Source organism: Phyllobates terribilis, unplaced genomic scaffold, assembly GCF_046119375.1.
Source record: "Phyllobates terribilis strain yellow unplaced genomic scaffold, ASM4611937v1 Scaffold_1__5_contigs__length_1240528914, whole genome shotgun sequence".
NCBI classification, from domain to species: domain Eukaryota; kingdom Metazoa; phylum Chordata; class Amphibia; order Anura; family Dendrobatidae; genus Phyllobates; species Phyllobates terribilis.
Genome location: NW_027362761.1, coordinates 663,582,028 through 663,609,133, shown reverse-complemented (window position 1 = coordinate 663,609,133; position 27,106 = coordinate 663,582,028). Strand labels below are relative to the sequence as shown.

General features: G+C 43.2%; 1 protein-coding gene across 4 annotated transcripts in view; it reads right to left on the bottom strand.

The window, feature by feature from the left end:
• CRTC1 (CREB regulated transcription coactivator 1) overlaps positions 1 to 26,870 on the bottom strand; it is a 581,448-nt gene extending 554,578 nt beyond the window's left edge. For 2 of the 4 annotated variants that reach the window (XM_073684990.1, XM_073685008.1), the window contains exon 1: positions 26,629 to 26,868. In XM_073684990.1, the coding sequence (XP_073541091.1) occupies positions 26,629 to 26,754 (126 nt within the window). In that variant the 5' untranslated portion in view covers positions 26,755 to 26,868. Of the gene's footprint in view, positions 1 to 26,628 lie in introns of all 4 variants that reach the window. The other 2 variants (XM_073684981.1, XM_073684999.1) reach the window with 2 other exon arrangements.
• Between the last annotated feature and the right edge of the window lie 236 nt (positions 26,871 to 27,106).

The following is a 27,106-nucleotide window of genomic DNA, read 5'->3' as shown; positions in this document are numbered from 1 at the left end:
ATTCATGCAGAGGAACAATTACAATGTTCTGGAATGGCCATCCCAGTCCCCAGACCTGAATATCATTGAACATCTGTGGGATCATTTGAAGAGGGCTGTCCATGCTCGGCGACCATCAAACTTAACTGAACTGGAATTGTTTTGTAAAGAGGAATGGTCAAAAATACCTTCATCCAGGATCCAGGAAATCATTAAAAGCTACAGGAAGCCACTAGAGGCTGTTATTTTTGCAAAAGGAGGATCTACTAAATAATAAGGTCACTTTTCTGGTGAGGTGCCCATACTTATGCACCTGTCAAATTTTGTTTGAATGCAGATTGCACATTTTCTGTTCGTACAATAAACCTCATTTCAAGGCAGAAACATTAATGTGTCCAACAGTTATTACATATATCAAACTGAAATAGCTGTTGCAAAAACACCAATTTTTATAAAACATTAAGCTTAAGATTAATAGGGGTGCCCAAACTTTTTCATACAACTGTATATGAGGACTTGTATATGCATAGAAGCCAAAATATCAAGTTATTAGCTCTGTTATCAGTTTCTTTGTTCCTGGAGTATGATACACAACAAATTTGCTCGCTCCCTCCTCCCCTCTTCATAGACTGTGAAGCATTTATGCTGCATGCCCATGAAGCATTTTCCAAGCGTTTATGCTGCGGAATTTACGTAGCGTAAACGCTTGGGAAACGCTTGGTAATCAGCCCCTCATGGTCCCCAATGACAAGCCGCAATGTCAATGCCCATGCTGCGCTCAAAAATCCGCAGCATGTCCATTAATTTTGAGGACACGCAGCGTAATCGCTGCCATTGACTTGCATTGGACCACGTGACATCCGCATCACTGCATCTGCACAAGCGGATATCACACGGTTCAATGTGCGGATGGTACCCAGGTCTGGAGGAGAGGAGACTCTCATCCAGACCTGGGTACCATAGACACTGTAAAAAAAAAAGAATTTAAAATAAAAAACAAAGATTATACTCACCTTCCGGTGTCCTTCCGGTGTCCTCCCGGTGTTTTGTCCGCTCCGTCCGGTCTCTTGCACTGCTCGCGCTGTTGTGAAGGACCTGCCATGACATCATTGAGTCATGTGACCTGACACATGACTGAATGACGTCACCGCAGGTCCTTCACACCACCGCGAGCAGTGCAAGAGACAGGACGCGGCGGAGATAACACAGGAAGGTGAGTATAGTCTTTATTTTTTACCATTGTTATTCTTTTTCTTTTTTTTTTTTTTTTTTTTTTTTTTTGGTCACACTACTATAAATTCATGCCGGTTACATGGATTTATATAGTGTGAACAAGTTGTCAAGCACTTTTCCAAGTGATGTTAAAATTGTTTGGAAAAGCGACTGATAACCCGCATGCAGAAATGCATGTGAAGAACGCTTGACAAACGCTTCTACCTGGCGGGAAAAACCGCATGCGTTTTTCCTGCCAGGGAGAAGCATAAAAAATATGCAGCATTTCTGCATCGTAAGCACATAGCCTTAGTGAGCTGTACCCTAAGAAAAGCCTGAGATTGGAAAGTCAAAGTAAAGCTATCTAATAACATATTTTACAAACTTTATATTTATCATCTGTACTATTGATTTATGCAAAGTTTGTTTTATTTCTATCTAAAATTATACAGTGGGGAAAGTATGTATTTGATACACTGTCGATTCCCACCTACAAAGAATGGAGAGGTCTGAAATTTTTAATCATAGGTACACTTCAACTGAGAGAAACAGAATCTACAGGAAATGTCTGACCTCCGTAATTGCAAACAAAGGTTTCTGTACCAAATATTAAGTTCTGTTTTTCTATTGTACCAAATACGTATTTAATTCAATGAAATGCATATTATTTAAATCATACAATGTGATTTTCTGGATTTTTTTTAGTCTGTCTCTCACAGGTAAAGTGTACAATTACAGACCTCTCCATTCTTTGTAGGTGGGAAAACTTGCAAAATTGTCAGACCTGAACCCAATCGAGATGGTTTGGGATGAGCTGGACCGCAGAGTGAAGGCAAAAGGGCCAACAAGTGCTTAGCATCTCTGGGAACTCCTTCAAGATTGTTGGAAGACCATTTCCGGTGACTACCTCTTGAAGCTCATCAAGAGAATGCCAAGAGTGTGCAAAGCAGTCATCAAAGCAAAAGGTGGCTACTTTGAAAAACCTAGAATATAAGACATATTTTCAGTTGTTTCACACTTTTTTGTTAAGTATATAATTCCACATGTGTTAATCCATAGTTTTGATGCCTTCAGTGTGAATGTACAATTTTCATTGTCAAGAAAATACAGAAAAATCTTTAAATGAGGTGTGTCCAAACTTTGTCTGTACTGTAAATATTATATATATATATATATATATGGTAAATACTGTATATTACATAGTGTATTACATATGTACAATTTATTACAGTTTGTGTTCTAAAGTTGTATTCCAATAAATATATATTATGTTCTATCTAAATATCTTGATTATTGTATCATAAAAATGATTCAATGTCTGATGTTCACATTGTACTACAATAAATTTTTCACTTAAATATGAGCAATATATGTGGGAGTCGGAGTCATGGAGTCGGTGTAAGGGAAATTGAGGAGTCGGAGTCGCAGGTTTGGCTTACCGACTCCACAGCCCTGGAGTAAACTGTCAGTTTTTGCTGAAGACACAAAACTATGTAGGATATTAAAATCTGATCTTGACATACGATATTGCAGAACGATCTGGATAAGATGACTAAATGGGCAAACACTTGGCAGAGGAGGTTTAATGTAGATAAATGTAGAGTAATGCACCTACGACTGAGTAATCCTATTGCTACATATACAATAAATGGGAGTATACTCGGGACTACAGAACAGGAAAAGGATTTGGGTATTCTGGTTAACCCTAGAACGCATACCTGGGGCCTCGCAGGCCCGCCCTGTTAATTGTTTTCTATTTTCTGCAAGATTACTTTAGTTAGAATTTTGAAACTCTAGGTATTCCTCAGGTATATAGTTGTTTGTCATCTCCAGTTGTTCATTTATTTTTATGTTACAGGCATTTTCAGTATAACAACTCTTTTTTGAAAATACCCATTTTTATGGTCATGCCTTCTAGGGTTAAGAGTAGAGATGAGCGGTGTTTGACTAGAACTGTTCGCCAATCTCAAATTCGAGCTGTTTTGGGCGGTGTTCGAGTTGTTCGACGAACCCGAACGATTTGCAAAAAATTCGGCTGTTCGAGGTTATGTTCGATAACTGTTCGTGCACCAAAAGCGTGTCCTGTATGTCTGGCGCTATTTAGAGCACCAATCATGCAGGGATTGTCTGCCACTCACTGTAATGCCACAGCCATGGTGGTTGTGGCATTACAGTGATTGCCCAAATCGATGGGAACAGTGCCAACAGTGAAACATGAAAAGCCGGCAATTCATCAGCGGCATACACCGGTACCCGACAATTTAGAACCGAAAGAATAGAGCTTCACACATAGATTAGATAGATAGAAACATGTCAGTCACACATATAAGAAGCACAGTGACAGTGTTGCTTACTGTACTTGTCATTTAGTGTAAAGGATTTATCAAAAAAAATAGTGTTTTCATGCACCGTCTCTTTAAGAAAGCCGGCCGGCAATTCAGCATCTGTACCCAACAATTTAGAATAGAAGGAATAGAGAATCACACATAGATTAGATAGATAGAAACATGTCAGTCACATATATATGAAGTACACTGACAGTGTTGATTACTGTACTTGTCATTTAGTGTTAAAATAAAGGATTTATTTAAAAAAAAATTGGCGTGGGGATCCCCATAATTTTAGGCTCTAGCGGAGGTTAACCAGACGGCTGGGGCAGATGTTTGAAGCCTGGGAAGGGGGTAATACCCACGGAGCTTCCCAGGCTACTAATATCAGCCCCAAGCGGAATACCTAGCCTTTACTAGCTATTAAAATGGGGGACCCCCCAAAAAAATGACGTGGGGTCCCTCCTATTTTAATAGCTAGCAAAGGCTAGGCAGACAGCTGGGGGCTGATATTAATAGGCCAGGAAGGGTTCCATGAATATTGGCCCCCTCCCAGGCTAGAAACACCAGCCGTCAGCCGCCCCAGAAATGGCGCATCCTTAGGATGCGCCAATTCTGGCACTTAGCCTCGCTCTTCCCACTGCCCTGTAGCGGTGGCAGTGGGGTAATAGGGTTGGGGTTGATGTCAGCTTATAATGCCAGCTGACATCAAGCCCAGGTTAGTAATGGAGAGGCGTCTATAAGACACCCCCATTACTAACCCCATAGTCAAAGTTAAAAGAAAACACAAACACCCAGAATAAAGTCCTTTAATTGAAATAAAGACACATTCCTTTATTGTTCTAAATTAAACCATACTTACCGTCACGCCCATTCCAGCTGAAGCCAACGATCTCCTGCAATAAAAGAAAAATAATAAAGCAACCTCATCCTTACCTTTCCATGGTTCCCACGACAGCTTCAGCTCTGCTACATCGAGATAACAGGCTGGACCGCAGCAGAACGCTGCCATCCAGCCTGTCATCCCGCAGACACTGAGAAGCGCAGGCATGCTTGCGCTCTGCAGTGTCTGGCTGTGACGGCATCCAGATGAGCCGAGGTCATGTCCAATGAACTCGGCGCACCTCATGCACGTCACTGACAGCGTGGGAGAATTCTCCTGCACTCAGCGCTTCAGCGTGAGAATTTTCCCACGCTGTCAGTGACATGCATGAGGTGAGCTCATTCATGTCCAATGAACTCAGCTGACCTCATGTACGTCACTGACAGCGTGGGAGAATTTTCACGCTGAAGTGCTGAGTGCAGGAGAATTCTCCCACGCTGTCAGTGACGTGCATGAGGTGCGCCGAGTTCATTGGACATGAACTTGTCTCATCTTTATGCCGTCACAGCGAGACACTGAGGAGCGCAAGCATGCCTGCGCTTCTCAGTGTCCGCGGGATGACAGGCTGGATGGCAGCGTTCTGCTGCGGTCCAGCCTGTCATCTCGATGTAGCAGAGCTGAAGCTGTCGTGGGAACCATGGAAAGGTAAGGATGAGGTTGCTTAATTATTTTACTTTTATTGCAGAAGACATTGGCTTCAGCTGGAATGGGCGTGACGGTAAGTATGGTTTAATTTAGAACAATAAAGAATTGTGTGTTTATTTCAATTAAAGGACTTTATTCTGGGTGTTGTGTTTTTTTAAATACTTTACTAGAAATTCATGGTGGTCATGTCTAATATTGGGGTGACCCCATGAATTTCGGGCTTAGGGCCAGCTGATAATGCCAAGCTGGCCTTAACCCCTTTATTACCCAGTGAGCCACCGCACCAGGGCCCTGGATGAGTTGGGTACAGCGCCAGAAGATGGCGCTTCTATGAACGCGCCATTTTCTGGGGCGGCTGCGGACTGCAATTTGCAGCGGGTGGGGCCCAGAAAGCTTGGGCCTCCCTGCGCAGCGGATTCCAGCTCCCAGCTGCCTAGTTGTACCTGGCTGGGCACAAAAATAGGGCGAAGCCCCACGTATTTTTTTTTTTAATTTCATGAAATTCTTGAAATAATTAAGAAAAAAAGGGCTTCCCTATATTGTTGTGTCCAACCAGGTACAAATAGGCAGCTGGTGGTTGGGGGCAGCCCGTCCCTGCCTGCTGTACCTGGCTGGACACAAATATAGTGCGAAGCCCCACGTCAATTTTTTTTTAATTATTTCATGAAATAATTTTTTTAAAAAAGGGCTTCCCTATATTGTTGTGTCTGGCCAGGTACAAATAGGCAGCTGGTGGTTGGGGGCAGCCCGTTCCTGCCTGCTGTACCTGACTGGACACAAATATAGTGCGAAGCCCCACATCAATTTTTTTTTAATTATTTCAGGAAATTCATGAAATAATGAAAAAAAATTGATGTGGGGCTTCGCCCTATATTTGTGTCCAGTCAGGTACAGCAGGCAGGAACGGGCTGCTCCCAACCACCAGCTGCCTATTTGTACCTAGCCGGACACAACAATAAAGGGAAGCCCTTTTTTTCTTAATTATTCCATGAATTTCATGAATTTAAAAAAAAAATACGTGCAGCTTCGCCCTATTTTTGTGTCCAGCCAGGTACAACTAGGCAGCTGGGGGCTGGAATCTGCAGCGCAGGGAGGCCCAAGCTTTCTGGGCCCCACCCGCTGCAAATTGCAGTCCGCAGCCGCCCCGGAAAATGGCGCGTTCATAGAAGCGCCATCTTCTGGCGCTGTACCCAACTCATCCAGGGCCCTGGTGCGGTGGCTCACTGGGTAATAAAGGGGTTAAGGCCAGCTTGGCATTATCAGCTGGCCCTAAGCCCGAAATTCATGGGGTCACGCCAATATTAGACATGACCACCATGAATTTCTAGTAAAGTATTTAAAAAAACCAAACACCCAGAAAAAAGTCCTTTAATTGAAATAAACACACAATTCTTTATTGTTCTAAATTAAACCATACTTACCATCACGCCCATTCCAGCTGAAGCCAACGATCTCCTGCAATAAAAGTAAAATAATAAAGCAACATCATCCTTACCTTTCCATGGCTCCCACGACAGCTTCAGCGAGATGACAGGCTGGACCGCAGCAGAACGCTGCCATCCAGCCTGTCATCCCGCAGACACTGAGAAGCGCAGGCTTGCTTGCGCTACTCAGTGTCTGGCTGTGACGGCATCCAGATGAGCCGAGGTCATGTCCAATGAACTCGGCGCACCTCATGCACGTCACTGACAGCGTGGGAAAATTCTCACGCTGAAGCGCTGAGTGCAGGAGAATTTTCCCACGCTGTCAGTGACGTACATGAGGTGAGCCGAGTTCATTGTCGGCTCATCTGGATGCCGTCACAGTCAGACACTGAGGAGCGCAAGCATGCCTGCGCTTCTCAGTGTCTGCGGGATGACAGGCTGGATGGCAGCGTTCTGCAGGTCCAGCCTGTCATCTCGATGTAGCAGAGCTGAAGCTGTCCTGGGAACCATGGAAAGGTAAGGATGAGGTTGCTTTATTATTTTACTTTTTTTTTGCAGGAGATCGTTGGCTTCAGCTGGAATGGGCGTGATGGTAAGTATGGTTTAATTTAGAACAATAAAGAATTGTGTCTTTATTTCAATTAAAGGACTTTATTCTGGGTGTTTGTGTTTTTTTTTTTTAACTTTGACTATGGGGTTAGTAATGGGGGTGTCTTATAGACGCCTCTCCATTACTAACCTGGGCTTGATGTCAGCTGGCATTATAAGCTGACATCAACCCCAGCCCTATTACCCCCTGCCACCGCACCAGGGCAGCGTGGAAGGGCGAGGCTAAGTGCCAGAATTGGCGCATCCTATGGATGCGCCATTTCTGGGGCGGCTGACGGCTGGTGTTTCTAGCCTGGGAGGGGGCCAATATTCATGGCTCCCTTCCTGGGCTATTAATATCAGCCCCCAGCTGTCTGCCTAGCCTTTGCTAGCTATTAAATTAGGGGGGACCCCACGTCATTTTTTTGGGGGGGTCCTCCATTTTAATAGCTAGTAAAGGCTAGGTATTCAGCTGGGGGCTGATATTAGTAGCCTGGGAAGCTCCGTGGGTATTACCCCCTTCCCAGGCTTCAAACATCTGCCCCAGCTGTCTGCTTAACCTCCGCTAGAGACTAAAATTACGGGGAACCCCACGCCAATTTTTTTTAATAATAAATCCTTTATTTTAATACTAAATGCCAAGTACAGTAACCAACACTATCACTGTACTTATTATATATGTGACTGACATGTTTCTATCTATCTAATCTACGTGTGAAGCTCTATTCTGTCTGTTATAAATTGTCGGGTACAGATGCTGAATTGCCGGCCGGCTTTTTTAAAGAGACAGTGCATGAAAACACTATTATTTTTTTTAATAAATCCTTTGCAGTAAATGACAAGTACAGTAAGCAACACTGTCACAGTACTTCATATATATGTGACTGACATGTTTCTATCTATCTAATCTATGTGTGATGCTCTATTCCTTCATGTCTAAATTGTCGGGTACCGGTGTATGCCGCTGCTGAATTGCCGGCCGGCTTTTTTAAAGAAAGCGTCTTCTGAGCAGTTTGTGAGCTTTTGGACTCCTTTGAAGGTGTTTTCTATGTGTTTCTATGTGTTTTTGTTTGCCTGCCATTGGTTTTAACGGTGTTCGACGGTGTTCTAAGGTGTTCGACGAACAGTTCGACGAACAGTTCCTCGAACATCCCGGTGTTCGACGAACCGAACCCGAACACTACGGGGGTGGCTCAACACTAGTTAAGAGTAAGCTGAGCAGCAGTACTCAAAGTCAAGCAGCTGCCGCAAAAGCAAACAAGATTTTAGGGTGTATAAAAAGAGAAATAAAATCTTGTGATCCCAACGTATTGTTACCTCTTTATAAATCACTGGTAAGGCCACATCTAGAATATGGAATCCAGTTTTGGGCTCCACATTTTAAAGAAGATTCAGAAGTTAAGAGTCAGTTCAAAGACGGGCAACTACAATATTACAAGGGATGGAAGGCCTCTCATATGATGAGAGGCAGAAAAAGTTGAGCTTGTTTAGCTTAGAAAAACAACACCTCAGAGGGGATCTCATTTACATGTATAAATATGTGTGTGGTCAGTACAAAGGTCTAGCCCATGACTTATTCCTTCCAAAAACCAGTCTAAGGACAAGGGGGCACTCATTATGGGTGGAAGAAAGGCAATTCCGTCACCTAAATAGGAAAGGGCTCTTTACAGTCAGAGCAGTCAGACTGTGGAATTCCCTACCACAAGAGGTAGTAATGGCAGATACTACACCACTCAAAAAAATAAAGGGAACACTGAAATAACACATCCTAGATCTGAATGAATGAAATATTCTCATTGAATACTTTGTTCTGTACAAAGTTGAATGTGCGGACAACAAAATCACACAAAAATCATCAATGGAAATCTAATTTATTAACCAATGGAGGCTTCGATTTGGAGTCACCCCCAAAATTAAAGTGGAAAAACACACTACAGGCTGATCCAACTTTGATGTAATGTCCTTCAAACAAGTCAAAATGAGGCTCAGTATTGTGTGTGGCCTCCACGTGCCTGTATGACCTCCCTACAACGCCTGGGCATGCTCCTGATGAGGTTGCAGATGGTCTCCTGTGGGATCTCCTCCCAGACCTGGACTAAAGCATCCACCAACTCCTGGACAGTCTGTGGTGCAACGTGACGTTGGTGGATGGAGCGAGACATGATGTCCCAGATGTGCTCAATCGGATTCAGGTCTGGGGAATGGGTGGGCCAGTCCATAGCTTCAATGCCTTCATCTTGCAGGAACTGCTGACACACTCCAGCCACATGAGGTCTGGCATTGTCCTGCATTAGGAGGAACCCAGGGCCAACCGCACCAGCATATGGTCTCACAAGGGGTCTGAGGATCTCATCTCGGTACCTAATGGCAGTCGGGCTACCTCTGGCGAGCACATGGAGGGCTGTGTGGCCCTCCAAAGAAATGCCACCCCACACCATTACTGACCCACTGCCAAACCGGTCATGCTGAAGGATGTTGCAGGCAGCAGATCGCTCTCCACGGCATCTCTAGACTCTGTCACATGTGCTCAGGGTGAACCTGCTTTCATCTGTGACGAGGACAGGACACCAGTAGCGACTTTGCCAATCCTGGTGTTCTGTGGCAAATGCCAAGCGTCCTGCACGGTGTTGGGCTGTGAGCACAACCCCCATCTGTGGACGTCGGGCCCTCATACCACCCTCATGGAGTCGGTTTCTAACCATTTGTGCAGACACATGCACATTTGTGGCCCGCTGGAGGTCATTTTGCAGGGCTCTGGCAGCGCTCCTCCTGTTCCTCCTTGCACAAAGGTGGAGGTAGCAGTCCTGCTGCTGGGTTATTGCCCTCCCACGGCCCCCTCCACGTCTCCTGGTAGAGCCTCCAGCCTCTGGACACTACACTGAGACACAGCAAACCTTCTTGCCACAGCTCGCATTGATGTGCCATCCTGGATGAGCTGCACTACCTGAGCAACTTCTGTGGGTTGTAAAGTCCGTCTCATGCTACCACAAGTGTGAAAGAACAACCAACATTCAAACGTGACCAAAACATCAGCCAAAAAGCATTGGTACTGAGATGTGGTCTGTGGTCCCCACCTGCAGAACCACTCCTTTATTGAGGGTGTCTTGATAATTGCCAATAATTTCCATCTATTCTCTATTCCATTAGCACAACAGCATGTGAAATTGATTGTCAATCAGTGTTGCTTCCTAAGTGGACAGTTTGATTTCACAGAAGTTTGATTTACTTGGAGTTATATTCTGTTGTTTAACTGTTCCCTTTATTTTTTTGAGCAGTGTATAACAGCATTCAAAAAAGGTCTGGATGATTTCCTCGATACACATAACATTGTGGGTTACAGTTAAATTAGACAAAATGTTACACCTATAGTAGTACTTTTGATCCAGGGTTCTTGTACTGATCGCCTTTCTTGGGGTTAAGAAGGAATTTTTCCCCGTGATGTAAATTGGCTGAATGTATCCTGGGTTTTTTGCCTTCTTCTGGATCAACAGATTAACCCCTTCGCAACCCTGGGATTTTCCGTTTTTGCTCCCCTTGTTCCCAGAGCCATAGCGTTTTTATTTTTTGGTCAATATGGCCGTGTGAGGGCTTATTTTTTGAGGGATGAGTTGTACTTTTGAACGACATTAGTGGCTTTACCATATCGTGTATGGGAAAACGGGAAAAAAAATCCAAGTGCGGTGAAATTGCAAAAAAAGTGCAATACCACAGAGGTTTTTTTTTTTTTTTACCACGTTCACTGAATGCTAAGACTGACCTGCCATTATTATTCTCCAGGTCATTACGAGTTTGTAGACACCAAACATGTATAAGTTCTTTTTATTTAAGTGGTGAAAAAAAATTCCAAAAATGCTTAAAAATAAAAAAGAGCTATTTTCCAAGACCCGTAGCGTCTTAATTTTTCGGGATCTGGGGCCGGGTGATGGCTTATTTTTTGCATGCCGAGCTGAAGTTTTTATTGATACCATTTTGGGGTAGATCCGATGTTTTGATTGCCCATTATTGCAATGTTGCGGATATCAAAAAACGTAATTCTGTCATTTAGAATTTTTTTCTCGTTACACCGTTTACCGATCGGATTAATTCTTTTTTTATATTGATAGATCGGGCAATTCTGAACGCGGTGATACCAAATATGTGTATGTGGGGTTTATTTTTATTATTTTATTTTGAATGGGGCGAAAGGGGGGGGGTGATATAAACTTTTACATTTTTTTAATATTTTTAAAAACATTTTTTTTTTCACTTTTTACATGCTTCTATAGTTTCCATAGGAGACTAGAAGCAGCACTTGTCTGATCGCCTCTGCTACATAGAGGTGATGAGCAGATCGCCTCGGCTACATAGAGGTGATGAGCAGATCACCTCTATGTAGCAGAAATGCTCCTGTGCTATGAGCGCCGACCACTAGGTGGCGCTCATAGCGATCAGCACATGACAACCACTGGGGTCTGCTGCAGACCCAAGGTTGTCATGCCCACTTATCAGTGACCCGCGATCATGTGACGGGGTCACTGATGGACGGGGTAAGTGACGCGCTTCCGGCGCGGCGATGTTAAATGCCGCCGTCAGAGATGGACAGCGGCATTTAACTGGTTAACAGCCGCGGGTGGATCGTGATTCCACTAGCGGCTGTTGCGGGCACATGTCAGCTGTAATAATCAGCTGACATGGGCCCGGTTCAGTGTGGGCTCAGCGCCGGAGCCCGCGCTGAACAGGGGGTGACAGCCTGGTGCGTACTAATACGCCACAGGCTGTAAAGGGGTTAAGGTATATGGATTTTATTAATACAAATATAAAACTAATTAAAAAATTATAAACTGGTTTAATTGTAATAGTGCAGTAATGATAAAAATGGTAATTCATTTGTGAGGCCTAGTTCCAGTAAGTTAGTGCAGTGTTGGTATGGGGAGTACAATTGGGGGAGAAAGGTTGAACTTGATGGAACTAGGTCTTTATTCAACCTACATTACTATGTTAAGGAGAAATTGAGTAACAAATTCTAACATATCATCTTCTCTATTACCGCTTCTGAAAATTAAAAACTTTGGGCCAATGCAACATTTTAATGGAAAAAAATGGTAATTTTCCCATTTACTCAACTTAATGTTACATACTTCTGTGAACCGCCTGAGGATTAAAGATGTTCACTACAGACCTAAAGTAGTGTGTAAAAGTGTTTGCCCCCTTCCCGATTTCTTATTAATTTGCATGTTGGTCACGCTTAAATGTTACAGATCACAAAACAAATTAAAATATTAGACAAAGATCACACAAGTAAACACAAAATACGTTTTTTAAATGAAGGTCTTTATTATTATGGGAAAAAGAAATCCAAACTTACAGGACCATGTGTGAAAAAGTGATTGCCGCCCCCCTCCCAAAAAGAAGTAGACCAAAAGATCCTCAAAAGCCAGACATCATTTCTTCGGATAGCAGCATATCTAGCTTTTGAGGATCTTTTTGTCTACTTCACTTTGTCAGGCAGGTCCTATTTAACCCCTTTCTGACGTATGACCTAACAGTACATCATGGTGACCTGGGCCGATTGGACCAATGACGTATTATTAGGTCATAAGGCGATCGCGCCCGCACACAAGCGGTGCGATCGCCACCGGGTGTTAGCTGATTGTCACAGCTGACACCCGGTACTATGTGCAGGGAGCGGTCCCGCACCGCTCCCGGCACATTAACCCCCTCAATGCTGAGATCGAAATCGATCGCAGCATTGCGGTGGCAAGGGGAGGTGATCGGGATACTCACCTCCTCTTCCGGCCTCCAGCGCTATCTGCCGCGGCTTCCCGGATGTTGCCATGATGACCCGATGTCGTCATGACAACATCTGGGTCACCAGACAGCAGGAAGATTCTTTGGTCATGCGCAGTGCATGACCAAACTATCTTCTCCCTGTGCAGCACTGACAGCCTGTATAGCACAGGAATGGTGCTGCATTCCTGTGCTATACAGGTGATCAGAATAAAAAAGTGAAAGTCCCAGAGTGGGACACAGAATAAAAGTCCAAAAAGTGTTAAAAAATGAAGAAAAGAAAAAAACCACCATAAATAAAAATATAATGTACCCATCAATAATTTTGAAAAAAAAACAATAAAAGTACACATATTTGGTATCGCCGCGTCTGGAACGACCTGACCTATAAAACTGTCCCACTAGTCAACCCCTTTAGTGAAAACAGTAAAAAAAAAAAAAAAAAAACGAAGCAAAAAAACAATGCTCTATCATACCGCCAAACAAAAAATGAAATAACACGAGATCAAAAAGACGAACATAAATAAAAATGGTACCGCTGAAAAGGTCATCTTGTCCCACAAAAAACAAGCCGCCATACAGCTCCATCAGCCGAAAAATAAAAAAAAGTTATAGCTCTCAGAATAAAGCGATGCAAAAAAATATTTTTTTTGTAAAAAAATAGCTTTTATTGTGTAAAAGAGCCAAAACATAGAAAAACGATATAAATGTGGTACCGCTATAAACGTACTGACGCGAAGAATAACGCTGCTTTATCAATTTTACCACATGCGGAACAGCATAAAAAAAAAAAAAATTCTGGAATTGCTGGTTTTTGTTTATTCTGCCTCCCAAAATTTGGAATAGAAAGCGATCCAAAAATGTCAAGTGCCTGAAAACGGTACCAATAAAAACGTCAACTTGTCCCGCAAAAAACAAGCAGGCTGTCACATGACTGTCGGCCAAAATATGGAAAAATTATAGCTCTCAAAATATGGCAATGCAAAAACTAGATTTAGCAAAAAAATGCGTCTTTTAGTGTGTGACTGCTGTCAATCATAAAAACCCGATATGATTCTGGTAATCGCACCGACCCGAAAGAATAAAGTCGTCTAATCACTTATACTGCACGTGGAACGGCGTAAAAAATAAACTCTAGGGTTAGGGTTGTGTTAGGGTTAGGATTGGGCAAGGGATTTTTTTCAAAAGTATAAAAAAAAAAAAAAAAAAAAAAAAGACGACGATGTGGCGACTAGTGTTGAGCGCAAGTGCTCACTACTTGAGTTTGCATCGGGTGCTCAGGTATGCACCGAGTATCGCAGGTGCTCGATTGACATGCTCGAGTCTCTGCCCCATATGCTTTGTGGCCAAAAAAACCTCGCAGGGATTGCCTGCCATGCACGAGCGATCCCCGCATGGATTTTTTTGGGTGTCTAATAACCATAAAACATGCGAGCGGGGACTCGAGCATGTCACTCGAGCACCCGTGATACATGGTGCATACCCGTGTACCTGATGCAAACTCAAGTAGTGAGGCACTTGCGCTCAAGAGTAATGACAACTTATTCAATATGATGACCTAATGTTATCAAATTCTGTGTCGTACCTCTGGGTTCAAAATTTTCACTATACCCCCTTGATAAAATCCTTGAGGGGTGTAGTTTCCAAAATGGGGTTACTTGTGGGGGGGGGGGGGGTGTTTCCACTGTTTAGGCACATCAGGGGCTCTCCAAACGCGACATGGCGTCCGCTCTCAATTCCAGCCAATTTTGCCTTCAAAAAGTCACACAATGCTCCTTCCCTTCTGAACTCTGCCGTGCGCCCAAACACTGTATTTTCCCCACATATGGGGTATTGGCGTACTCAGGAGAAATTGCACAACAGTTTTTGGGGTCAATTTTCTCCTCTTACCCTTGTGAAAATAAAAAAATTGGGGCTAAAACATTATTTTTGTGGAAAAAGTTTGATTTTTTTATTTTCACGGCTCCATGTTATAAACTTCTGCAAAGCACTTGGGGGTTCAGGGTGCTCATTACACATCTAGATAAGTTCACTGAGGGGTCTAGTTTCCAAAATGGTGTCACTTGTGGGGTTTTTCCACTGTTTAGGCACATCAGGGGCACATCCGCTAAGTATTCAAGTCAAAAGGCACTCCTTCCCTTCCGAACCCTGCCGTGCGCCCAAACAGTGGTTTTCCCCCACATATGGGGTATCTGCTTACTCAGGAGAAATTGCACAACAAACTGCATGGTGCAATTTCTCCTGTTACCCTTATGAAAATGCAAAATTGGGGGCTGAAAAACATTTTTGTGGGAAAAATGTGAAAATTTTATTTTTATGGCTCAATGTTCTAAACTTCTGTGAAGCACTTGGGGGTTCAAGGTGCTCACCATACATCTAGATAAGTTCCCTGAGGGGTCTAGTTTCCAAAATAGTGTCACTTGTGTGGGGTTTCCACTGTTTAGGCACATCAGGGGCTCCCCAAACATGACATGGCGTCCGCTAATTATTCAAGCAAATTTTACATTCAAAAAGTCAAATGGCACTCCTCCTCTTCCGAGCTCTGCCGTGCGCCCAAACAGTGTTCTTTCCCCACGTATGGGGTATCTGCGTGCTCAGGGGAAATTGCACAACAAATTTTGGGGTCCATTTTTTTCCTGTTACCCCTGCGAAAATAAAAAAAATTGGGTCTAAAGTAACATTTTTGTGAAAAAAGTTAAATGTTAATTTTTTTCTTCCACATTCCAAAAATTTCTGTGAAGCACGTGAAGGGTTAATAAAGTTCTTGAATGTGGTTTTGAGCACCTTGAGGGGTGCAGTTTTTAGAATGGTGTCACATTTGGGTATGTTCTGTCAAAGACCCCTCAAAGTGTCTTCAAATGTGAAGAGGTCCCTAAAAAAATGTTTTTTTAAATTTTGTTGGAAAAATGAGAAATCGCTGGTCATCTTTTAACCCTCATAGCTCCCTAATAAAAACAAAATTTGGTTCCAAAATTGTGCTGATATAAAGTAGACATGTGGGAAATGTTATTTATTAACTATTTTGTGAGACATATCTCTTTGATTTAAGGGCATAAAATTTAAATTTTGAAAATTGCAAAATTTTTGCCAAATTTTCATTTTTTTCACAAATAAACGCAAGTGATATCGAAGAAATTTTACCACTACCATGAAGTACAATATGTCATGAAAAAACAATCTCAGAATCAGGGGAATCCGTTGAAGCGTTCCAGAGTAATTACCTTATAAAGTGACAGTGGTCAGAATTGTAAAAATTGGCCCGATCATTAACGTGCAAACCATCCTCGGGGGTAAAGGGGTTAAGGGATTTCTTTCTTGAAAACAGGTGTGGCAGTAATCAGGCCTATGTGTGGCTAGGGAAATTGAACTCAGCTTCCCAAAGATTTGATAAACCACAGTTAATTTATGTTTTAAGGCTGGAGGGTGAAAGGGGGGGGGGGGGGCAATCAATTTTTCACACATAGCCCTGTAGGTTTGGATTTCTTTTTCCCTTAATAATTAAGACCACAATTTGAAATAACTGCATTCTGTGTTTACTTGTGTTATCTTTGTCTAATATTTACATTTGTTTTGTGATCTGAAAACATTTAATTGTAACAAACATGCAAAAGAATAAGAAATCAGGAAGGGGCAAACACTTTCACACCACTGTACATGAATTCCTCAAGAGGTAAAAGTTTTCAAAACTAGGTCACTTGTGGGGGATTCCACCGTTTAGGTACATCAGGGGCTCCGCAAACGCAACATGGCGCCTGCTATCTATTCCAGCCAATTTTGTGTTCCATAAGTCAAATGGTGCTCCTTCCCTTCAAAGCCCTCCTGTGTGCCCAAACAATAGCTTTCCCCCAGATATGTGCTATCAGCGCACTACAAATTTTGCGGTCCATTTTCTCCAGTTAATCTTGTGAAAAAAGAAAAATTTGGGGCCAAAGCAACATTTTTGTGGAAAAAGTAAAATGTTAATTTTTTTACTTCCACATTGCTTTAATTCCTGTGAAGCATCTGAAGACTGAATATACTTTTTGAATGTCGTTTTGAGCATTTTGAGGGTTGCAGTTTTTAAAATGGTGTCACTTTGGGGTATTTTCTGTAATATTGGCCCCTCAAAGTCACTTCAAATGTGATGTGGTCCCTAAAAAAGACATTTTGTAAGTTTTGTTGGAAATATGAGAAATTTCTAATTAACTTAACTTCCTGAAAAAATAAATATTTTTCAAAAATGATGCAGATGTAAAGTAGACATGTGGGAAATGTTATTTGTTAACTATTTTGTGTGATACAATGCTCTCTGGTTTAAGGGCATAAAAATTTAAAGTTTGAAAATTGTGATATTACCAAAATTTTCATCCAAAATAATGATATTTTCACAAATAAACACATAACAATTCTATCTTACTTTACCACCAGCAAAAAGTACAATACGAGGGGCGATCCAAAAGTAATGATAATCGGTTATTTCTATTGCACACAGAAATTAAAATAAAATGTTTTCTTTTCTCTTAGGTACCCACTAGTCCAGGAAAAAAAAAATCACTTAAATAGACCACGATTCCCGGGAGCTACATTCATTTCAATAGGAACTGCCAAGGAGTGAACATCAAAATGGAAAAAAACGAGCTCAGAGCTGTCATCAAATATCTCTCCTTGAAAAAAATGACTACCAAAGACATACACAGCGACTTGGTGGAAACATTGGGGGACTCTTCTCCTCCATATTCCACAGTTGCACGCTGGGCCAAGGAATTTAAGCTGGGAAGAACATCGACGGAAGATGAACCTCGTGAAGGACGCCCATCCATGTCCCTCAATGAAGAAAACGTGAAAAAAGTTGAAGAAGTTGTATTGGCCGATCGAAGAGTGACTATCAGGCATGTAGCTGAGGTCACAGGGATCTCATATGGCAGTATTCAAAGAATCCTTGCAAAAGAATTGCATATGAGAAAGGTCTCGGCGCGTTGGGTGCCAAAAAATGTTAACCGACGAGCAAAACAAGAAACGAGTTGACATTTCAATAGCAAATCTCGAAAAGTTCCAAGCAGACAAGGAGAATTTTTTGTCACGTTTTTTGACCATGGACGAGACCTGGATCCACCACTTTGATCCCAAAACAAAACAACAATCGATGACATGGAAACGAGCCAACGAACCGACGCCGAAGAAATTCAAAGTGTCAAGTTCAGCAGGGAAGGTTATGGCGTCCGTTTTTTCGGACGCTGAAGGAATTATTATGGTGGACTATTTGGAGAAGGGAGCTACTATTACGGGCTCCTACTACGCAGAACAAATAAGAAGATTGCGGGAGGCTATCAAGGAGAAAAGGCGCGGCAAACTGCGGCTGTAGTGCTGTTTCACCAAGATAACGCGCCGGCTTACAAAGCTGCAGTTGCCATGGCTACCATTCAAGAAGAAGCTTTGAACTGGTGGAACACCCCCCCTATTCGCCAGATCTAGCCCCCAGTGACTTCTTTCTCTTTCCTCGGCTCAAGGAACACCTCCGGGGCAAGAAATTTGACGACAATAGCGACGTGATAACTGCTGTTGGTGATTTTTTTGAGGGTCAAGATCAAGAATTTTTTTCGAAGGGAATTCTAAGTTTAGAAAAGAGATGCACTAAATGTATAGACTTGTTAGGAGACTATGTAGAAAAATTAAAAAAAAATTTGACTATATTCATTGTGTTTAGTATTGATTATCATTACTTTAGGATGGCCCCTCGTATGTCACGAAAAAAACAATCTCAGAATAACGGCGATCCGTTAAAGCGTTTCAGAGTTATCACCTCAAAGTGATGCTGGTCAGAATTCGTCATCAGATAACTGAAGTAACACGGACCAAACTTGGATGACAACCTGAACAAAACCACAAATTGTCAAAACTGAATGTCTGAATGAGCCCCAAGTTATACCACAAAGTATGTTGTTTGTTTATCTTTTTTTAAACAATTGAACACTATGGGTGAAGTATGCCAAGTACGATGTTAGTCTGGAATCACATGAGCGTATAGGATCGGATGTGATATGCCAATGACCCTCGGCTCCTGCTCTGCAGCACGCGTGATCCGAGTGTCAGTGCTCTGTGCTCCGTGCCTCGCATGACAGAATCGCAGCACAGGTGCGGAGGAGACAGAGAATGTAATTTCTCCATCTCCTCTATTGACCATCTCAGAGTATATCGGACTGCAATGGGATGACATCCAAGTGCAGTCCGATGTTTCACACGCACCCATAGACTTGTATGGGTGCAACTGAACCGAGTCTCACTGCCAATTGCAGAATGAGAAAATAATCGCAGATAGCACTTGGCCCATAGTATAACATTGGACCGAGTGCTATGCAATAAAACGTTGAATAGCGCATGGCTGTATTATATGCTTGTGTCACCCTGGCCTTAAACAGAGCCTGTGGATATGCATGGTGAATATGATAAAACACTGTACAAGCAGAATGTATTGGGAAATGTAAATAAAGCTTAGGATGAGTTCTGACAGTTTTGAAATATAACAAGTACTAACCTGCAACATACCCATGATTCATACATTTAGGAAAAGGTAAAGAAACCCTGCATTCTAAATATTAACCCCTTCACAACCTTGGACATAACCATCCATACAAATTCTGCGCTCCCAAATCCAAATGCCTCCCTCCCTTCTGTTGCCCAGTGTGCCTAAACCACATTTAGCATCCACATGTTTGGCATTCTGTAGCAATAGAGCCCGCCTAATTTACGGGCGCATGTCTCCTCTAAAAGCACGAGCTGGGCACAACGTACTGGTCACTGCAAAGGCAGTTTGCATTTTTCACTCCACTGCTGCTTGTTTCTGGAAAATACCCATGGAGTCAATATCATCACCACACCTGTAGATAAATTCCCAAAGAGTTATCATTACCAAAATGGGGTCACTTAGGGGCTTGGCATATTGAGTCGGCACACTGTTCTACAAAAATTTGTTCACCAAGGGTCAAATAGCGATCCTTCCCTTCAGAGTCTCGCCGTGTGGCTAAGCGGTACAGTACAGCCACATATGGGGTATTTCCACATTCAGCAGAAATTGTGGGACATTTTGGCACCATTTTTACCCATTGCCCTGAGTAAAAATGTAAAATCTGGGGCTAAAATTTTTTTTGCAGTAAAAATTTAATTGTTTTTTCTTCACCACCCAATGGTATAAATTTCTGAGAGGCACAAGTGGTGTCAATATGATCACTGCACCCCCAGATGAATTTCTTGAGAGGTGTAGTTTACAAAATGGGGTCATTTGTGAGCATTTCTGCTGTTTTGGCATGTCAGTGGCTCTTTAAATTTAACATGGTCTCTGCTCTTCTAGCACTTAGGGGCTATGAATATGGAGTCTGCAAACTATTCTAAGAAAATCTGCGCTCCAGCAGGCAAATAGCGCTCTGTCCCTCCGGAGTCTCGCTGTATGGCTAAGCAGTACTGTGCAGCCACGTATGGGTTCTTTCTACAATCGGCAAAAATTGTGGGACAAATTTTGGTGCCATTATTACTTATTTCCTGTGTGAAAAGGTGAAATCTGGGGCTAAAACTAAATTATGGAGGTAAAAATGTAATCATTTTTCTTCACTGCATAATGGTATAAAATTCTCTGACACACCTATGGCGTCAATATGATCACTGCACTCCTAGGTGAATTCATTGAGAAGTGTAGCTTGTAAAATGAGGTCTCTTATGGGGAATGGGAGAGTATGATGTTCTGGCACCTCCGAGACAAGGCACCCTCAAACTAGTCCAGCAAAATCAGAGCTTTGCACTGTACCTCAAAAGCAGTTTTCGACCACTTATCGTCATACTCAGGAGAAATTGCACAACAAATTTTGAGATCCATTTTCTCCTGCTATCCTCGTTTTATCATTTTCACAGATCAACGTTGTAAAATTCTGTGAAGCACCTGTGGGCTCAAGTTGCTTACCACAAGTCTAGATAACTTCCTGGAGGGGTCTAATTTCCAAAATGGAGTCACTTGTGGGAGTTTCCACTTCCATTCGAGCCCTACTGTCCACCCAAACAGTAGTTTTCCTTTAAATATGGGGAATTTGCGTACTCGGAAGAAAACTGCTCAACAAATTTTGGGGTCCATTTTCCCCTGTTACCCTTGTGAAAATAAAAAAAATTGGGGGCCAACAAAATTTGAGAGAAAAATGTGATTTTTTTTTTTTATTTTTTCGACTCTACGTTATAAACTTCTGTGAAGCAACTTGGGTTAAAGGTGCTCACCACACATCTAGATAAGTTCCCTGAGGGGTCTAGTTTCCAAAATGGTGTCACTTCTGGGGGGTTTCCACAGTTTAGGCACATCAGGGGCTCTGCAAACGCAACATGGCGGCCGCTAATTATTCCAGAAAATTTTGCATTCAAAAAGTCAAATGGCGCTCCTTCCCTTCCAAGCCCTGCTGTTCACCCAAACAGTAGTTTTCCTCCATATATTGTTTATCTGCCTTCTCAGGATAAATTGCACAACACATTTTGGGGTCAAATTTCTCATATTACCCCTATGAACGTAAAAAAAATTGAGCATAAAGTACATTTTTGGTGAAAAAGTAAAATGTTTATTTTTTCCTTCCACATTCCATTAATTCCTGTGAAGAGTCTGAAGGGTTAATAAACTTCCTGAATGTGGTTTTGAGCACCTTGTGGGGTTCAGTTTTTAGAATGGTGTCATTTTTGGATTATTCCTTCATATTGACCCCATCAAAGTCAATTCAAATGATGTGGGCCATAAAAAATGGTTTTGATAATTTTGCTGAAAAAATGAGAAATCGCTGGTCAACTTTTAACCCTTATAACTTCCTAACAAAAAAAAATAATAATTTAAAAAATTTGTACTGATGTAAAGTAGACATGTGGGAAATGTTATTTCTGAACTATTTTTTGTGACATAACTATGATTTAAGGGCATAAAAATTAAAAGTTTGAGAAATGCAAAATTTTCGCCAAATTTCAGTTTTTTCACAAATAAACGCAAGTGATACTGAACAAATTTTACCACAATCATGAAGTACAATATATCAAGAAAAAAGTCTCAATCAGGGGGATCCGTTGAAGCGTTCCAGAGTTATTACCTCATAAAGTAACAGTGGTCAGCATTGTAAAATATGGCCTTGTCATAATGAAAGTGAAAACAGGATTGGGGGTGAAGGGGTTAATTTACTTGGAAACAATACATAAAGCTGGAACCTACTTTTGACATTTTTCTGTTAAAGTTACCATATTATTTTTCTAATAGAAATATTTGATAAATAAATAAAAGCCGGAGAAACATGCTCAACGATCAAGTCACAACTCAAAGGCTATGTGCTTACGATGCAGAAATGCTGCAGATTTTTTCCGCTTCTCCCTGGCAGGAAAAACACATGTGGATTTTACATGTGTTTTTCCCACTAGGTATAAGTGTTTGTCAAGCGTTCTTCACATGCATTTCCAAACGATTTTTGCTTCACTTGGAAAAGTGCTTGACAACTTGGTCACACTATATAAATCCATGCAACCGGCATGGATTTATAGTAGTGTGACCAAGAAATAGTTAAAAAAAAAAAAAAAAAAAATAGAATAAGAATGGTAATAAATTATACTTACCTTCCGATGACCCCTGGTATTATCTCCGCTCCGTCCAGTCTCTTGTATGGGTCGCGGTGGTGTTAAAGGACCTGCGGTGACGTCATTGAGTCATGTGACAGGTCACGCGACCGCCAACGTCAGCGGTCGCGTGACCTGTCACATGACTAAATGACGTCATGCCAGGTCCTCACACCACCGCAAGCCATACAAAAGACCGGGGGACATCGGAAGGTAAGTATAATCTTTATTTTTTATTTTAAATTCTTTTTTTTTTTTTTTTTTTTTTTTTTACAGTGTCTATGGTACCTGGGTCTCGATGAGAGTCTCCTCTTCTCCAAACCTGGGTAGCATCTGCAAATTGAACAGTGTGATATCCGCATGTGCAGATTTAATGGACATGCTGCGTATTTTTCCGCAATGATAATCCACAGCGGAAATTTCGGCAGCATGTGCACAGCACATGCCGATTATCATTGGGGACCATGGGGCATGTATTACCAAGCGGTTTTTAAGCGTTTTCGCTGCGGAAATTCCGCGGCAAAAAACGCTTGAAAAACGCATAGTGGGCACGCAGCCAAACTCAGGTAGCCCAGTAATATGTCTCCAACCTGTCACAATTGAAGCCACATGCTGGAGATTACAGGTCTATAGTGACTTCATTCCTCAAGTAGATATTTCTGTGGTATAGTTATCATTCACAGACATACAGTATATACAGTTGACAGAATATCTGAACCTGTAGACTACTCAAATTACTTGCCTCCTGGACATATGTGATGTAACAAAAAGCATCACAAGGCGAATGTATCAAAATATGCACACGGTGAACCCTAAGCGAATCCAGCCCCTCCCCCCAATACAATGCACGCGGTGAACCCTAAGAGAATCTCCTCCTCCCCCCAATACAATGCACACGGTGAACCCTAAGAGAATCCCCCCCTCCCCCTAATACAATGCACACGGTGAACCCTAAGAGAATCCCCCCTCCCCCCAATACAATGCACACGGTGAACCCTAAGAGAATCCCCCCTCCCCCCAATACAATGCACACGGTGAACCCTAAGGATGCGTGCCCACTATGCGTTTTTCAAGTGCTTTTGCCGCAGAATTTCCGCAGTGAAAACGCTTAAAAAACGCTTGGTAATATGTGCCCCATGGTCCCCAATGATAATAAGAATGTGCTGTGCACATGCCGCGGAAATTTCCGCTGCGGATTATCAATGCGGAAAAATACTCAGCATGTCCATTAATTTTGCGGACACGCAGCGTAATTGCCGCCATTGACTTGCATTGAAACGCTTAATATCCGCATGAGTACATGTGCACATACAGATATTATGTGATTCTATGCGCGGATGGTACCCGGGTTTGGAGAAGAGGAGACTCTCCTCCAGACCCAGGTACCATAGAACCTGTTAAAAAAAGAATTTAAAATAAAAATAAAAGATTATACTTACCTTCTGATGTCCCCCGGTCTCCATAGCGATGCGTCCAGTCTCTTGTATGGCTTGCGGTGGTGTGAGGACCTGCCATGAAGTCATTGAGTCATGTGACAGGTCACGCGACAGCTGACGTCGGCGGTCATGTGACCTGTCGCGACTCAATGAAGTCACCGCAGGTCCTTCACACCACCGCGACCCATACAAGAGACTGGACGCATCGCTATGGAGACCGGGGGACATCAGAAGGTAAGTATAATCTTTATTTTTTATTTTTCAACATTCTTATTCTTTTCTTTCTAAATCCATGCCGGTTGCATGGATTTATATAGTGTGAACAAGTTGTCAAGCACTTTTCCAAGTGATGCTAAAATCGTTTGGAAAGCGCTTGATAACCCGCATGCAGAAATGCAAGTGAAGAACGCTTGACAAACGCTTCTACCTGGCGGGAAAACCGCATGTAAAATCCACATGCGGGGGAGAAGCGCAAAAAATATGCAGCATTTCTGCATCGTGGGCACATAGCCTAAGAGAATCCCCCCCTGCCCCCAATACAATGAACCCTAAGAGAATCCCCCCCTGCCCTCAATACAATGAACACAGTGAACCCTAAGAGAATCCCCCCTGCCCCCAATACAATGAACCCTAAGAGAATCCCCCCCTGCCCCCAATACAATGAACACAGTGAACCCTAAGAGAATCCCCCCCTGCCCCCAATACAATGAACACAGTGAACCCTAAGAGAATCCCCCCTGCCCCCAATACAATGAACACAGTGAACCCTAAGAGAATCCCCCCCTGCCCCCAATACAATGAACACAGTGAACCCTAAGAGAATCCCCCCCTGTCCCCAATACAATGAACCCTAAGAGAACCCCCCCTGCCCCCAATACAATGAACACAGTGAACCCTAAGAGAATCCCCCCCTGCCCCCAATACAATGAACACAGTGAACCCTAAGAGAATCCCCCCCTGCCCCCAATACAATGAACACAGTGAACCCTAAGAGAATTCCCCCCTGCCCATAATACAATGAACACAGTGAACCCTAAGAGAATCCCCCCCCTGCCCATAATACAATGAACACAGTGAACCCTAAGAGAATCCCCCCCCTGCCCATAATACAATGAACACAGTGAACCCTAAGAGAATTCCCCCCTGCCCATAATACAATGAACACAGTGAACCCTAAGAGAATCCCCCCCTGCCCATAATACAATGAACACAGTGAACCCTAAGAGAATCCCCCCCTGCCCATAATACAATGAACACAGTGAACCCTAAGAGAATCCCCCCCTGCCCATAATACAATGAACACAGTGAACCCTAAGAGAATCCCCCCCTGCCCATAATACAATGAACACAGTGAACCCTAAGAGAATCCCCCCCTGCCCATAATACAATGAACACAGTGAACCCTAAGAGAATCCCCCCCTGCCCATAATACAATGAACACAGTGAACCCTAAGAGAATCCCCCCCTGCCCATAATACAATGAACACAGTGAACCCTAAGAGAATCCCCCCCTGCCCATAATACAATGAACACAGTGAACCCTAAGAGAATCCCCCCCTGCCCATAATACAATGAACACAGTGAACCCTAAGAGAATCCCCCCCTGCCCATAATACAATGAACACAGTGAACCCTAAGAGAATCCCCCCCTGCCCATAATACAATGAACACAGTGAACCCTAAGAGAATCCCCCCCTGCCCATAATACAATGAACACAGTGAACCCTAAGAGAATCCCCCCCTGCCCATAATACAATGAACACAGTGAACCCTAAGAGAATCCCCCCCTGCCCATAATACAATGAACACAGTGAACCCTAAGAGAATCCCCCCCTGCCCATAATACAATGAACACAGTGAACCCTAAGAGAATCCCCCCCTGCCCATAATACAATGAACACAGTGAACCCTAAGAGAATCCCCCCCTGCCCATAATACAATGAACACAGTGAACCCTAAGAGAATCCCCCCCTGCCCATAATACAATGAACACAGTGAACCCTAAGAGAATCCCCCCCTGCCCATAATACAATGAACACAGTGAACCCTAAGAGAATCCCCCCCTGCCCATAATACAATGAACACAGTGAACCCTAAGAGAATCCCCCCCTGCCCATAATACAATGAACACAGTGAACCCTAAGAGAATCCCCCCCTGCCCATAATACAATGAACACAGTGAACCCTAAGAGAACCCCCCCCTGCCCATAATACAATGAACACAGTGAACCCTAAGAGAATCCCCCCCTGCCCATAATACAATGAACACAGTGAACCCTAAGAGAATTCCCCCCTCCCTCAATACAATGTTACAACTTAAATTAAATATTTATAGGTGTAAATACAAACCATATAAACAAACACCTAGAAATAGTTCTGAATTCCAACCTGACCCCACATCTACAAGATCATCAGAGGAGCAGGGAAATGAAGAAGGGCGCTCTTGCCCAAGCAGAAGCTAAAGTTCACAGTGGCAAATAGGAGCTATCCAAAACAAGGCAGGATGGGCATCTGCCAGCAGGGCCAGGTAGTGCAGCAGCGCATTGGCAGGCCTGGACAGCATGGAGGGCACAGAGCAGGCGCTGCCTGTTATGGGTGTACGGACGCCAGGATGCGGTGCCACTCTATGACAGGCCGGCAGCACACACCACCTCCCAATGTCCAGCCAAGGGCCCCTGTTCACAGGACCCTTCACCCCAATGCAGGGGGGTGTCTGGTGGTAATGGTTATGTCACTTCGTCCACAGACACAGCTAGAACGGTCCCTACTCGTCTTACCCGCGCAGCACGAGTGATGCTCAGGTCCTTCATCACCTCCTCGAAGGCTGCGGTCTCTTCTGCCTGTTTCTGGTTGTGCAGTGCAATTTTCTCACTGAATTTCCGTGGATTGTTTGAGGTCGCCATCTTCCCTCCTCCTCTGGATGCGCAGTCCCGCTGTGAACGTGACGTAGCAGCTATCGGGGAGTGGGAGTAAGGAGCACTACTCCCAGCGGCGGGCGCGCTCCCGACTCCACAGCGGAGGCTCCGCTCCTGCTTAGTGACCGGAGTGCGCCTGCTCCGTACCTGACTGGCCGCTTGTGTGCGAGAAGTGGGGTGACGGGTGCGGCGTCGGGCGGCAATGTGTCAGTGCTCATTTACCTGCTGGAGTTATTGATGTTACGTCCACATTTGCCTACCATTAACCCCTCCCAGGACCGGACTGGTTCAATAAAGCAGGCCTGCCACCCAAACCCCACCAGCCCACATACTGTAAGCC